We start from the raw sequence: 14,453 nt of genomic DNA on the forward strand, positions 1-14,453 counted from the left end.
CACTCAAAAGCTGTGGGCAGGTCTTCCCTGGTGGCGCAGTGGTTGAGAGTCCGCCTGCCGATGCAGGGGACACGGGTTCGTGCCCCGGTCCGGGAAGATCCCACATGCCGCGCAGTGGCTGGGCCCGTGAGCCATGGCCGCTGAGCCTGCGCGACTGGAGCCTGCGCTCCGCAAGGGGAGAGGCCACAACAGTGAGAGGCCCAGGTACCGCAAAAAAAAAAAAAAAAAAAGCTGTGGGCAGAAGGCTTCTTTTTCCCCTCGAAATGTAAAGACTACAAAGCCTGTAAAAATAAATCAGTAACTGAGCGTTCCAACCAGAATAGATTATTTCTAGCAATAAAAGGTCAAATATGGCTTTTTTCATTCTTTCTAGAATCTGTCAATAAGGTATTAGCATTTGAGGTTTTAGAACCTAGAAATGTCCTTTTCTGATCATTTTGATTCTTTTGCCTCTTTTACACTATTTCCAATGTTGCTGAAGATACTTTGATCTACTTTGATTTCCTACGTATGAGTTTTCTTCACTATTTAAAAAAAGAAAAACGTTACACTCCTTAACAAAAATGGGAAGTGTGGCTTTCTAACTGAGTCATGGCTTAAGTGTGTGGCAGGAACCCTCACGTTTCCCAGTGTGACCTCATGGTCACAGAATTTCTGGAACCAGAAGGAACTAGAAATGACTTAACCAAAATCACACAGCTGCTTAAAAAGCCCAGGAGTATAACGGAGGCCAGTGTCTTTCTGCCACATTATGAGCAGTGGCTAAATATGTTTGCCTGTACTTCTCCAACTTTGCCTTTGAGTACATTTATACAGTCAGGGCACACAGACTGGAGACTCTGCCCCCACGGGGTCCTTCTCCAGTCTGCTTCAATGACCAACGAGCAGCCCCGATCTGGGGCCTGAAGCCTGCACGGTCAGGCCCTCAGCTGAGCTCAGACCATTCTTTCCTGCCTTCTGTTTGCAGGCCTGGCTGGCCGAGGTTGAAGGCAGACTCCCAGCACGCAGCGAACAGGCCCGTCGGCACAGCGGCATGTACGATGTGCAGAACCCCCCAGCCGTCAACAACTGTGCACAGGATCGGGAGAGGTACAGTATCTGTACGGAGCCTGCTCTTTCTGACTTTGTATTTATTTCTCAATTCTGGAATCAGAGACGAGCACAAGGTACTTGTTAGATCCCAAGCGTCTGTGACGATTGGCCTGTGATGTTTCCCACGGTGCAGGTGTCTAAGTCCCCGTGGATGGTGCCCGAGCCTGCGGGGTGACTGAAGATGGTCCTAGTTACAACAATCGGGGGATGGGGACGGGGGCGGGTTGCAAGCACTTTGCTCTCGCGGGGGCTGAATTCAAGCCCTCGCTGGGGTCAGTGGCTATAGTTGCTGTGTGTTTTGCTTTCTTGAGCAGCCCGGATGGCAGTTACACGGAGGACCAGAGTCAGGAGAGTGAGGTCAAGGTGCTGGCCACGGATTTCGACGATGAGTTTGATGATGAGGAATCCCTCCCCGCCATAGGGACGTGTAAAGCTCTCTACACGTTCGAAGGTAACACCGCGTCTCACCTAATTCGCCCCACTTCTCGTGAACTGTCTGAGTCACTCTTCTCTTTCTGTGATCAGGCTTTCTTTTGAAGTCATCCAGAACTTTCCCTCATTGCTCTTTTGCTCTGCTCGTGGTATCTGTGTTTATGATTATGATCTGGTCGATGGCTGTATGTTTTACCTTTGGGTCTGTACATTCGAACAACTTTCAGTGAGCTTAACTGAAGCAGATAGTATGGAATAATGATTATTTCATCCATTCATTCAATACTTATAGAACTTCTGTCTTGTAAAGGCCCCTGAAAGGGTGGCAGGCAGATGGTATGTTCTGGCTTCCACCTTTGGAGGAAATAAAGCAGACACACGTAGAGAGAGGGCCGCCTGCAATATTCACCAGAGGAGGGGTACGGAGTGACGGGGGATTCACGCGAGGATGAGATCACTTCCTTAAGGGGGTTTGGAGAACTCTCCGTGCTGAAGTATGTCAGAGGCACGGGCACGGCCAAGCGTGGAGCGAGGAAGGTATGGGGTTCGTATGGCTGGCGCTCAGATGTCTTAGGTGGTGAGATGAGGGGGTAGGCGGTGCCAGTGGGGGGTATGGGTAACAGAAACATCTGGATTTTATTTGGCAAACGTCGAGAAGCTACTGAAAGTATTTGAGCAGGTTACTGACACGAGCAGAGCTGTACCTTGAGACATTTACTGTATGTGTCGGATCGGTTAGAAGACAGGGAAATTGGTTAGAAAGACTAGCCTAGTGTTTCCTAAACTGTGAGCCTTGAAACGGCGCCTTGCAGGATGCTGATAAGGATGTTGTGAAAGAAGCAATCAGAGCTCAGATCATCTTCAGAAGCCCTGGGATAAATGAATCTCTTTACTGGAGGACTTTTTGGTTTTTTTTTTCTTTTGGCCACACCTCACAGCTTGCAGGATCTTAGTTCTCTGACCAGGGATTGAACCTGGGGCCCCTGCAGTGGAAGTACGGAGTCCTAACCACTGGACCACCAGGGAATTCCCTTTACTCTAGGACTTTTAGAGCCTTTAATAAACTAAATATTCATTATGACAAAATAAGAAAGGGAAGTACCAGGTTAAATGTTCCCGGTTTTACTTCCCGGCCACACCATCCCTCTCCCCCCCTCGCCCACAGTACCGCTATTAACAGCCCCCTAAACAGTCTGCCTTTCAGGACACTGCTTGGGCGATGATGGCTAGTCTTTTGAAATTATCTTAGCAAATGGTGTTCGGGGCCTTGATTAAGGAATGGACGCAGAGATGCTGCAGCCAGTATACAAAGAGGGGAGGAAATCACAGATGATCCCTGAAGTTGCATTCCTGGGATGGTGGAGATGTCCACTGAAATGGGAAAGTGGGAGGAAAAACAGTGAGTCCGGGTTCACCCCTATCGCGTTCCAGGTGCCCGGGTACCATCAAGGTGGAAACGGGCTTCAGGCAGAAGGCGAAGTGGAACCTTGCCTCAGACGAGAACCAGAACAGGAGAAAGAAAAGTCGGGGTGCTGTGTAAAGAGATGTAATTGACGCCGTAGGAGTACCTTCAGGGAAGAGTAGAGAAGCGGACCCAGGATTTCCTCTGCGGAAAATACCTCCTGTTCTGGGAGGGAGGAACGAGAGGGCTCCCAGGAGGAGTTAGAAGAGGGTCCTAGAGAGACGCCAGGTGAGGACCTGGAAGCTTCTGTGTGGGAGGAGAGCAGAAGGGTCAGTGCGTCCATCTTTCCCTACACTTGCTTCGTCGTTGCAAAGCTGTGCTCTCAACCCGGATTTGACAAGAAACCTAAAATACTCTGATATTGCTTTTTCAGGTCAGAACGAAGGAACCATTTCAGTAGCTGAAGGAGAAACACTGTACGTTATAGAGGAAGACAAAGGTGACGGGTGGACCCGCATCCGGAGAAGTGAAGACGAAGAGGGTTATGTCCCCACTTCATACGTCGAAGTCTATTTGGACAAAAATGCCAAAGGTGCTAAGACTTATATTTAATACAACTTAAAAAAAAACCAAAAACACAAAAAACTTTAAAACATTGGAGTTGTTTCTCCCCACAACTATGACTGTTAACAGGCAGTTCTTCAAAAGACTGGATGGGGAGCGTCGCAGTTTCTTTTAGGGACGAGGTGGACTTTCAGGCATCTTACACCTGAATTTCCTGGGCTGGTTTTGACGATAATCAAGTTTCACTTGCTAATGACATTTTACTTGGAAAGCTGCCAGCTGCCAATGTACAACTGTGTCCTTTGAAATCTGATAAACATTTCTTCTTGGGCAGCATCTGTAGATAACCAAAAAGTTGCCTTCTAGCTTCTAATCCGTATTTCTGAATCTAAAAGTCCATGCACATCCTAGGGGTGCAGAAGACTTCAGTTCTCTTATTTATATGTAGTGTCTGCCAGAAATTGAACTACCTTAGGATGTTACATTTTGTAACTTCATAAACTGAACTACGCTAGTTTGTTCAATTTTACAGTCATTCACTTCGAAGGAAGTCATCAATGAAGTATAGAATAAGTAAAGAATAAGATTGGTACCAAAAGTGTGTATATTTCCTTAAACATGTTTAAGATAATTGTTAGATCACCGTGTTTTCAGGTTATGTCTATATGATCCTACGCAACCAATTGAAATATGGAAAACTTTGGTCGATCAACCAGTTGATTTTTACATATGACTACTGATCTTCCTTCCTCCTGCCAGTTGACAGAGCTGATCAGATGTGCTAGTGCTGTTTAGATAAACTTACATAAAAACAGCTCACTTCATTCTGTTCTTTTGGAGGTTTTGTGGGAGGTGGAGCTGTATTCCGTTCATACTTGCCCAGGTGGGGCTGTGAATAGACCCTTGTAAGCAACTGCGTCTACACACAGACCCCAGCACGTCACTTTTCAAGGGTTTTTTGGTTTGTTTTTTAATCACTGGCATCTTTAAGACCCAAAGTGTGAATTCACTGAAAACTGTTTTAGAATTTCTAGCTCGTTTTATGGTGCACCATCTTCAAAGAATCTGGGTCACTTGGGGATTTGCATTTTTAAATTGGCAGGATAGGTAGTGAAATTGGTGACATGCCCAATGGCTGTGCTCATTTCTAGAATCTTCCCTGAGATCACAGAGAACCAGCTAAAAGTGAGTCAGAATAAAGGTATGGGGTTGAGATTCTCTTTTTATTTGGCTTTGAAAATTATTTATTCATGTCCTTCCTACTCTTAAACAGGATATTAGCTCCTTGCTTCGACACTGTGGGCTCCTTTTAGAATGTCAGATCAATTTAAAGCTGATTTTAAAACTGACAGCAGCATATCAGGGGTCTAGGAGCTGGCAGGAGCTATGGGCGACTGCTGCAGAGTCTAGCAGAGAGCTCTCTTACATTTCCCGACGGCCGCCAAGATGGAATTTAGTAACCTTTACTTAATGACTGTCTGATTTTTGTTTTGTTTTGTTTTTTTGAGGTACGCGGGCCTCTCACTGCTGCGGCCTCTCCCGTTGCGGAGCACAGGCTCCGGACGCGCAGGCTCAGCAGCCGTGGCTCACGGGCCCAGCCGCTCCGCGGCATGTGGGATCTTCCCAGACCAGGGCACGAACCCGTGTCCCCTGCATCGGCAGGCGGACTCCCAACCACTGCGCCACCAGGGAAGCCGTGACTGTCTGATTTTTAAAACATTTTTTATTTTGAAATAATTATAGATTCTCAGGAAGTTGCAAAGATAAAGCAGAGAGATCCCCTACATCCAGCTTCCCCCAGTGGTTGCATCTGACACAACTGTGGTCCAATATCAAAAGCGGGAAACCGGCCCTGGCCAGCCTGATTTTTTTTTTTAAATATAATTTTGTAATTCAGATTTCTTTTGCTTTATTATACCTTTGCTGCCGTAATATTGATAAAGCCACTGACCCTGACCCCAGACCTCTCAGGAGAGTCATTTCAGTTCTTCCTTTTAACTACCGCAGCAAGAAAATCAGCTGACCGTGGGGATTGAACGGGCAGTAGGTGGTCACAGCTTTGGGCAGGTAACCAAGTGAATCCCTAAGATATTAAAACCTAACCTTTCTATCCTGCGATGAACTCATTTCCAGACTGTGAATTATTGGAGACAGCAAACCAAGCACTGAAAAATGAGGCAGGATAACATTAGTCTTCTAAAAGCCTGACTTGAAAAGTACGGCATTCCACGAAGTTGGTTGGTGGTGTTTCTTTTGTTTTCCCCTCCTCCTTAGAGTTGTGCAAATCTGACTCAGGAAAGCACTCAGCTGGCTTTCGGGGATGGGAGGGGCGATTTGGGCACATAAATGATGATCATTATTTTAGGCTGTATGCCTCAATACCTTTACCAGATGAATCTATGTACTAGCGACTCAACGGTGAAAGATATCTTGTAGTTTCAGGTCCATCTAGTCAGTGCGCAGAGGATTAGCAGAAGTCTTGATGCCCAGAGAATCACAAATTTCCATTTCCACCCGAAGTATACTTTGTGTTCTTCCAACAGTTATCTGTTAAAATAAAAGTAGCAAAGTCTCAGCTTGTGTATAAAGTTTTCTCCTTTTGTTTAGAGATACACTTAGAGGTTAATAATGTATGTCGAAGCCTTCCTTCCCTGCCTTGTTTATGAATCCGCTCCGCCTGCTCCATAAACGCTGCCCTCTCCTTAAGCCCGTCCCAGGTGGGCGGGGCTGCTGCTTTCCGATGCCCGTAACTCAAAAGGAGTTGTTTTATTGTCAGTAATGCCAGAGCACTTTTGTGTGTGTGTGTGGTGTCTACCATGTGACTATTTAATAATTGCCAAAGTAGTTAGACTAGAGTAAGTTCCAACTGGTCAACTGAATTGTGACTGTCCTCTTTTATGGTTTTGTTTTTGTTTTTTTAAATTGCTCTCTGTGAAATATATCCATAACCGCCCCCTGCCCCAATAGATTTGTATATACTGCAATAGAAAAACTAAAAGGATTACTTGAATTCGTTGTTTTAATGTTTTACTCTTCTTTGTGTTTGTTTTATTGGTGATTCTGATGCCTAATGACCTTTTTGTTTTTGTAACCGCTGGGGGAGCCGGAAGGACGGTTACAGTGGTAGCTAGGTCCCCTGCCAGCTGATCCACATTTGAGTTTATTGTAGACACTTGGGTTCTGAGTAAGTTCTGTTTGAATATGGCCAACATGACTGTTTCTCTCTCTCCTTATCTTACAAGAAAAGAATCTGTCTGGCTCCTTTTAGTTGTACCCTCGTATCTGCCTCTCTAATAAACGTTATATTTTTCTCAGTGTTGTGTATTTTAAATGATTTTTCCCCTCTCCGAGAAAATTATTCTGTGTAATCCGAGTAATTTAACTCTTTCGTCTTCAATAATGGGGAATTTTCTAGCCAAATGCTTTTCAAAAAAAAAAAAAAAAATTCCTGCCCTTTCCCCCTATTATATGATGACACCTTCTCTGTTTCTCACCCTGTGTTCACCTCCGGGCTTGAGGAGTCTGTCTCCTGTTTCCTCTTCTGTCCCCTCAAGATGAAGAACTTTCACTGTTTATTGCTGAGTAAACGCTGAGTGACAGGTTTTCCTTTTCACCAAAGATATTGCCTTTTACTGCCAAGGAACTGAGAGTGTCAGTCGGAGAGGGAACCAGGCCTTTGGGCTCCCGGCATCATTCTGGGAGGCTGGTTCTTTCTCTGTCTCAGAACTCAATTTATGAGAAAGATGAGTTCGGGTGCATGGGTGCATCATCTCCTGGGCGGCTTCTCTTACCCCTGAAGGAAAGACTAGCTGCTCTGATTGCAGATAAAACCGTGAAAGTTCCTTATCTCAGACTCGCCCTGTGGTAACCCATTGCTCTAACTGTGCTCCCTCCCCTCCCCCCTCCCCAGGGCGGTGCAGTTTGCACTGAGCTGCAGAGCGCCGCCCCTGACCTGCTGCCCGCCACTCTAACAGCCTTTTCCTTTCTCTGTCTTTTGTGTTGTAGATTCCTAAAGATGGTTCCGGGAGCCAGAGCCTCGGGAGAGCCTTCCCAGGAGAAACCCTTCGGTCTGCTTGTCTCCACAGGCCTGGGTGCCCGCCAGCGCCTTGGGGCTCTGCTGGTGTGTGGCCCTCGGAACCTAAGCCTGAAGCGACATCCATCCCCACGTGCAGCGGCTTGCCTTTTTCTTTCTTTTCTTTTTACAGCATGTTCCTCGTAGCCTGGTCCTCCCCTGGCCCAGCCTGGCTGCCTCTTGCGGGGAGGTCTGTCCCTGTCTTGGTCCCCGTCCAACTCGGGGCCACAGAAGGCGGCTTGACGCGTGGTCCCTCCTTCCCGGGCCTCGGCCCTCAGTCCATCTGGCGCATCCTGGCCCGTCCACAATTCACACTGTGCCTTTTGTGAAAACTTTGCCACTGGTCTCCTGGGGAGACGAACCGCATCTGAACAAGGAGGGTCAGGCCTGCACCAGGTGGACTGGGCGCCCGAATGTCACTCATGTGTCCCTGTGTCCTTTACGTTAGAAAATACTCATCTTTTCCCAAGTCCACTGGGTATTCGGTGGTCCTTTCCTGACTGTGCGTCCTTACCTCATACGAAACAATTGGCCCTTGAAACGTTTCACAGCCTCAGAGTGTCCGTGGCGGGCACTGGGGCATGTACACGCACACTCACATACACACACGTACACACATTTTTGTTTGGGGCCCTGTCTTCAGTGGCCTGGAAAAGTCCACAGCAAAAGTCAAATTCCAGCTCTGGGGCCAGCCCTGCTGTCCTGCCCGTGCCCACCTTTCATGGGGTCAAGGAAGGCCCCAGCCCACCTTCTCCCCGTTGGCCGCCTGTTAATGAGAACTGCAGATCGTGAACGAGGGTCTCACCTCTGCATTAGCTCATTGCCAAGGGAAGACTCTCCCCTTCCCGTGAAGTCCGAGATCCGCATCTTAGGATTCTAGTGCTTTCATCACCAAAGACCCTGTGCTTCTTGTGGTGCATCAAGTGATCCCGTGGCTACAGCTTCCACATTTCCCCACCTGCTCTCCAGGCCAAGTGGAATTAATCAAGTTTGTTTTTTGAGCTAAATTTCCTTCCTCTTATGGGTCTTTGAGGAAGACATGAGGTCATGTACCCTGTGGTCACTCATGCCTTAGAGCAGCATAGCTTCTCTACTTATTCGGTGCAGAAAAAGCCCAGAGAAATCATTGGCTGTGAGTTTCTGTGAGCGAGGATGCCGTCAGAAGCCCAAGGATGCCAGCAGGCCTCTTTCCTCTCTTGTTTTGCTTTTGGTAACCAGGAGGTCACCTTGAGCATCCTCATTGCTTCTCAACCCTTATGAATCAAGACAAGGAAATCTTACAGGAGCCGAAGGGACAAGGACAGAAAGGACAGGTCCTGAGGGTTGGGCCTTTGTTCAGTGGTAGGAAAACGGTTCCTCTCGGCAAACCAGGGTTGACCACACACCAGCCTCTGAGAGTGGCTCAGGCAACCCTTGGTGACAAGAAACCAAGAGGGAGCAAATACCAAGGGCAAAAAGCAGGGGAAGAGGAAGTGGCTTCAGGTTTGAGCAAGCGTGAGTCACCCCCTCGCCCTTTCTTCCCCAGAGGGAGCCTCTGCAGCTGTGGGCATCTGGGGGCCGCTCCGTTAACACCCAGGGGGCGGCCCCACTGTCACACACTCCTCAGTCTCATGAGGGGACTGCAGATGACGGTGAAGCCAGGATGCCAAAGGGCGAGAAGGGTCAGGGCCTCACCCGCGTCCCTGCAAACCAGCAGGTGCGTGGTTCCTGTGGACAGTCCCAGTGGCAGGGTGACCGGGTGTCTCCAGCAACTTCTGAATCTCACCCAGTCAAGCTGCCCACTCTTCACTCTGCAAGGATGCCACACATTTTTTTAAAATCTGATTTTAGAGCCTTGGGAATGCATGTGCATTGCATCTTTCATATTAGGGGTCAGGATAGATTAATTTCTTACAACCTAGGGGAAAAGGCATAAAGTGCAGTAATTTGTTCTTTTAGTGTCTGTTAAACCCAAAATAGAATATGCTGGTATCCTCTTGTAGCCCCTGTGCCTTTTTTTTTTCTCTGTACCACCTGTGTCCAAAAAAGAATGGAAAAATGAGTGCTTTTCAATGTTAACCTTGGTGTTTGCTTCTCTGACAGTCTGTGTGGCTATGGGGAAAGGGCAAATCTGTACCAGCTGGGCTTAGTAAAGGAAGTAAGTTATTATAGGATAGTTGAGATATATCACTTACTCTGGGAATCCTACTGTGAAATCGTCTATATATTACTATAGAGCAGTTCACATAGAGTAGAAACGTGGAATTTCCCATGTGCTTTTCTCAGCCTTCCCTCGTATCCACTGCCCGTCACTTCTCCACCAATGCTAGGATATTGCTGTGCCGTAAGAATAACTCATTTTTAAAGAAGCTACCCTGAAAATAACTTAAAATGGAAGAGAGGAACCTGTCGTTTACCCAATTTTTCCTTTGCAGGATAGGAAAGAATAAAAAGGCATGGAAAGCTGTAAGGGGATTGCCCTTTGGGTTTATATCACGATCTTCCTGAAGCTTTTGGGCGCCAGCAGCCTGTCTCTCCAGCAGTAGCACAGAGGCCTCTTATGCCTTTTGGTAACATCTGTAATTACTGGGGAAAAGTTTACTGAACATGAAAAAGTTATGTTGATGCTAAGTATTTTTGCAGAAATGTCGATTTCATACTTCCTAATGGCTCTGCCTCCTGTGCTTATATCAAAAAAACTTTAAAAAGTGATCCAAAATTTTATTTTAACCTGGTGTCGAGCACCTTTAAACTTCTTGGTTTATCTGTGTGTTGCACTAATTCTAAACTTTGGAGGCATTTCAGTGTTGTAAATGGCCCGTTGCCATTGTAAAGGTTATGGAATTGCCCATTTGTCTCTGGAGATGGAATTAAACCAAATAAAGTGCTTCCACTGGAAGGCTTATATTGACCTTGTAACTATATGTTAATCCTCTAAATGTTAAATAAAAGTGTAACTTCTGGCACGGTATCGCGGGGCTGTTTGTTGCGCAAAGAGGAGACCCTGGTCACAGAAGCAGTCAGAGTCCCCTGGGCTGGAGGCTGGGCTCCGATCTGCATGTCACTGATTTACTGGTGTCAACCCAACACCAGTCGAGGTGCCATCTGCTTGGGGAGGGGCCTGAGACCCAGGGAGCTCCAAATTCCAGCCCCGCCCACTGGGGGAAGCCGTCAGAGACCTCAGTGATGTGGGGTCCCGTTGATTCAGTGCAGGGATTTGGGGAGGCTCCTTAGGTCCAGGCCATTTTATGCAAATTCAGCTGGCAGCTACTCTGGGGTTTCGGGGACCCTACTGTGGGGACCGAGGGGCCGGGAAATCGCAGCAGGTTTGCGTATCATTGGCGGTCTGGCGTCACGAGTGCTCAAGCCGACCCTCTCCTTGGGAGCTTGGCTGGAATACTCACTGGTTTCTGGGATGCCACGGACAGTGTGCAGCGTTTAAGGGTGAGGGCCTCGTGCCTGCGCCAAGCGGCTGCATGTGCCGCCGGAGGGAGGCCCTTTCCATACCCTGCGTTGAAAATCTCACCCCGGGCTTTGGGGGGAAGACTGGCTCGTGCCCACACCTCTGTTTCCTAAGGCTCTTTAGAGCCGATTTAGGAAGACAGTTGTTGAGGGAGTGAAATATTAAGTGAGCAGGGCGGCCTAATGCCAAGTGTCACTCGCTTGCCGAGGGGTGGGAGGTGAGGCCACCCGTACGAGGCCAGGCCTCGCTGCGGCCGCGGCCTCCTCCCACAGACGCGTGTGACTGGCCTTTCAAGCAAGAGCTTCGCCAAGTTCTCAGCCAAGTCTGCTGCCGTCGGTCCCGGGGAGGATGGTGTCCGGAGCCAAGGCCTCCAAACCATCAAGTCGGGGTTCTCAGCAAGAGACGGGATGGTCAAGGGAACTGGGTGGCTCCACGACTGTCCTACTGAGGCCCCCTTGTCCAGTTCAGCAAAAGGTCAATCTGGGAAGAATGTCTCCAGCATGTTCTTTCTGGGCTTTTATCATATTTGGGGACTAGTCTCTAACGGTCGGTAAGAGAATGTCTCCCTCTGTCTCACGTAGAACCTTCTCCCCTGCAGGACCCCACCATCGTGAGGGGCTGGGAGCCGGGTCTGAATGGGGCGCGTGTCCCCACCTCCCTGGGCCTCAGTTTCCCCGGTAGTGGGGAAAACACTTGGTGGACGCCACCTCCACAGCCGTTCTTAGCTGTCAGCTCTGATTCCGAGCTCCCTCCCGGCTCCGTGATGGAGCCTGTGTTATTCTGATTCGGCGACAGAGTTCACGGCTGGCAGCTCTGTGACCTTACACTGCGCTCGCGGGTCTGAAACACTGAACCGCCTCCCAGCTTGGGCCGTCTTTACGCACCTACTTGGTTCAAGCGTTTGGGGAGGTGACGCCTCACCCCATCGCACACGGAAACCAGCGGCGGCAGCGCAGTATGTGCTGCGGGCAGTTAGTTGGTTTCCCGGTGTGCTCCCGAAGGTAGCTCTGCAAGCGCAGAAACCCCTGACTCAGACCCGTCTGTCAGGCTCCTCCGGTGGGTCTGGGAATCTCAGCATCCGCCCTGCTCGGCCCCGCCTCTCCCCGCCTCTCCCCGCTCCCCACCTGCCGGCCACGCCCAGGCCACGCCCCCCGCCGCCGCCGCCGCCGCCGCGCACAGGCGCTGGCGACCCCTAGTGGGAGAGAAGCCGGCGGGCGAGGAAGGAAGGACGAGGGTCCCCAGCAGGGTGACCAGGTAGGAAATGGAAGTGGGCAGAGGCGGGGGGATTCGAGTATGCCGTCACTTTTTTAACTAAAGCAAAAGAGATCTCTGGAATTGTGCGACCCACGGGACAGCAAGAGATGGATGGTGCGGGGCTGAGTGAGGGCCCACCTGGCCTGGAGGGCGCCTCTCTTCCTCTTCCCTGGCCTCTGCCGGCCTTTTCTGAGAAGGGGAGGCATAAGCCTTGTTGCCAGCGCCCTCTGAGACCGGAGATTAACGCGCAAACGCTGCAAATGGCACCTCGCAGCCTCTTTGAGTGCCAGGGGCCGTTTCTCCGGAGCTGCGTGCATTAGGCCCTGACTTAAACGCTGTCTCTGTCCAGACGGTACAGTGAGTGCCATTTACTTAAATGACCTCCCATTAGCTGGAGACGTCGCTGGGCCACAGAAGGTACAGCATAAACTGAGAACGGCCCCCAACGTGGCTCTGTCCTCAGAGCTAAGGGACCAAAAGCCGCAGGAGGAAACAGGGATTTCCTCATTTTCCTCTGTTGGTCCCCGGAAGCAGCAGGGGCGGGGAGGATTCCCCTGGGTGCTGCGGCGTTCTGCCCCGGGGGCCTCGTGCCCCTCACGGGGTGCACATCCTCCCACACGCCAGGCCAAGAGCCCTGCCCGCAGTTCGGGCTCTCCAAACAGCCCTCAGCTGGGCTGCTCGCTGGTGTCAGGTCCAAGCAACGCCTGGAGGCGGCATCCCAGCACATCCCTAGGGCAGCCTTCCAGGACACACTTTGTCCAAAATGAGGACAGCTCTTTTTCACAGCTCTTCCCAAGGGCATCAATTTCTTCTGCACCCTGTGCCTTTGCTACGACCAACGGGGCCTCTCTCTGCTGTAGGTAAAGGTGTCGTAGGGAAGAGAGCCAGAGGGAGGTATGATTCCAAAACACCATTTGCTTCCCCAGAGGCTCTCTGGGGCTCAAACTCAGGTCGTGAAGGACTCACAGGATAATTTACGTTTGCACATAATTCCAACTAGAACAAAGGTAGGAAGCTATACTTCTGGGGTGGCTGCACCTTGCAAATGTTTTTTGTTTTGTTTTCTCCCCGCCACACCACGCAGCATGTGGGATCCTAGTTCCCCCACCAGGGATTGAACCCGTGCCCCCTGCCTTGGAAGTGTGGAGTCTTATCCACTGGACCACCAGGGAATGTACTTTCTGATGCAGCTTTGTCACCAGAAGCACAGACAGGTGGAAAGGCCTGCAGACACAGGTGGCAGTTGGCCTACAAACTCCCCAGTCTGCCGGCTGGCTTGTGACTCTAAAAGGTGTCGCTGGAGCGAGGCCCGGGCCAGCCTGGAGGAGAAGCCCGACCACGGGATGGCACGTGGGAGACAGGACACAGAGACAGCCTCCCCTGCCGCCCAGCACTGCCTGTCTCCGCTCGTCTGTGAATGGAGGTGAACAACCACACGCTCCTGTCCTGTCTTCACGTGCCAGCATCTCGGCCGAGCCACTGAAAAGCCTGGTATTTCAAGGGAAAGTATAGAGGAAACATCTTAAGGCCAACTGGTGCCTACCTCTCTCTCTCACCTTCCTGCAGTACATACAACAAATGAATGTCTCCAAACCTCCGGATCAAGCAACCCTCCAGACAAAACTTTCCCAATCCCATCTTCCATGTTTAACAGGAAAAGCCAATCACAAAATCTGTACCATGGAATCCAACATTCAAATGTGAGCAAAGCTAGAATGATGCTCAGACACACACGTATGTGGTGAAACTATAAAGAAAAGTGAGGGCTGAAAGAAACGCAGGGAAGGAGCTTCCTCTGGGGTGGGCGGGGGGTCAGTGATCAGGAGGCCCCGAAGGGGCTTCAGTGGAACTGGTAGCAGTCCTACCTGGGGGCGGGTATCTGTCACCTGTTGTATCACTCTGTGTTGAACCTTTTCTGCACATGCATGTCTGATGGGATTTCACAAGCGAATGTTTAAAGTCATACATAAAATCTCAAGTTCTCCTCTCCCCTCCAAACCCCCAAAGCATAAACAGAACCAACCAAAACCAGAGAGACTATAAACCACTATAGCATCACTAAATGTGAGAGATGCCAGCCACCAGCCCGATGCCAGCCACCAGCAACCACGATGCTGTGGCGGAGGTGCCAACACCAGCCGTCGGGGAGGAAAGGGAAAGGGTGTCCCCAGTGCAGCCCTCATAGGGTCCAGGGA

The 14,453-nt window shown here is 49.9% G+C and overlaps 1 protein-coding gene across 19 annotated transcripts in view; it reads left to right on the forward strand.

Moving 5' to 3' along the window:
- Positions 1-10,504, forward strand: part of FNBP1 (formin binding protein 1) — a 146,239-nt gene extending 135,735 nt beyond the window's left edge. For 10 of the 19 annotated variants that reach the window (XM_060300306.1, XM_060300303.1, XM_030838569.2 and 7 more), the window contains 3 exons: positions 968-1,089; positions 1,404-1,543; positions 3,360-6,938. In XM_060300306.1, coding sequence (XP_060156289.1) covers positions 968-1,089; positions 1,404-1,543; positions 3,360-3,538 — 441 coding nt within the window. In that variant the 3' untranslated portion in view covers positions 3,539-6,938. Of the gene's footprint in view, positions 1-967; positions 1,090-1,403; positions 1,544-3,359; positions 6,939-7,495 lie in introns of those variants that run through there. The other 9 variants (XM_060300304.1, XM_030838570.2, XM_030838573.2 and 6 more) reach the window with 2 other exon arrangements.
- The last annotated feature ends 3,949 nt before the right edge of the window (positions 10,505-14,453 follow it).

This window comes from Globicephala melas, chromosome 6 (assembly GCF_963455315.2).
Source record: "Globicephala melas chromosome 6, mGloMel1.2, whole genome shotgun sequence".
Classification (NCBI taxonomy): Eukaryota; Metazoa; Chordata; class Mammalia; order Artiodactyla; family Delphinidae; genus Globicephala; species Globicephala melas.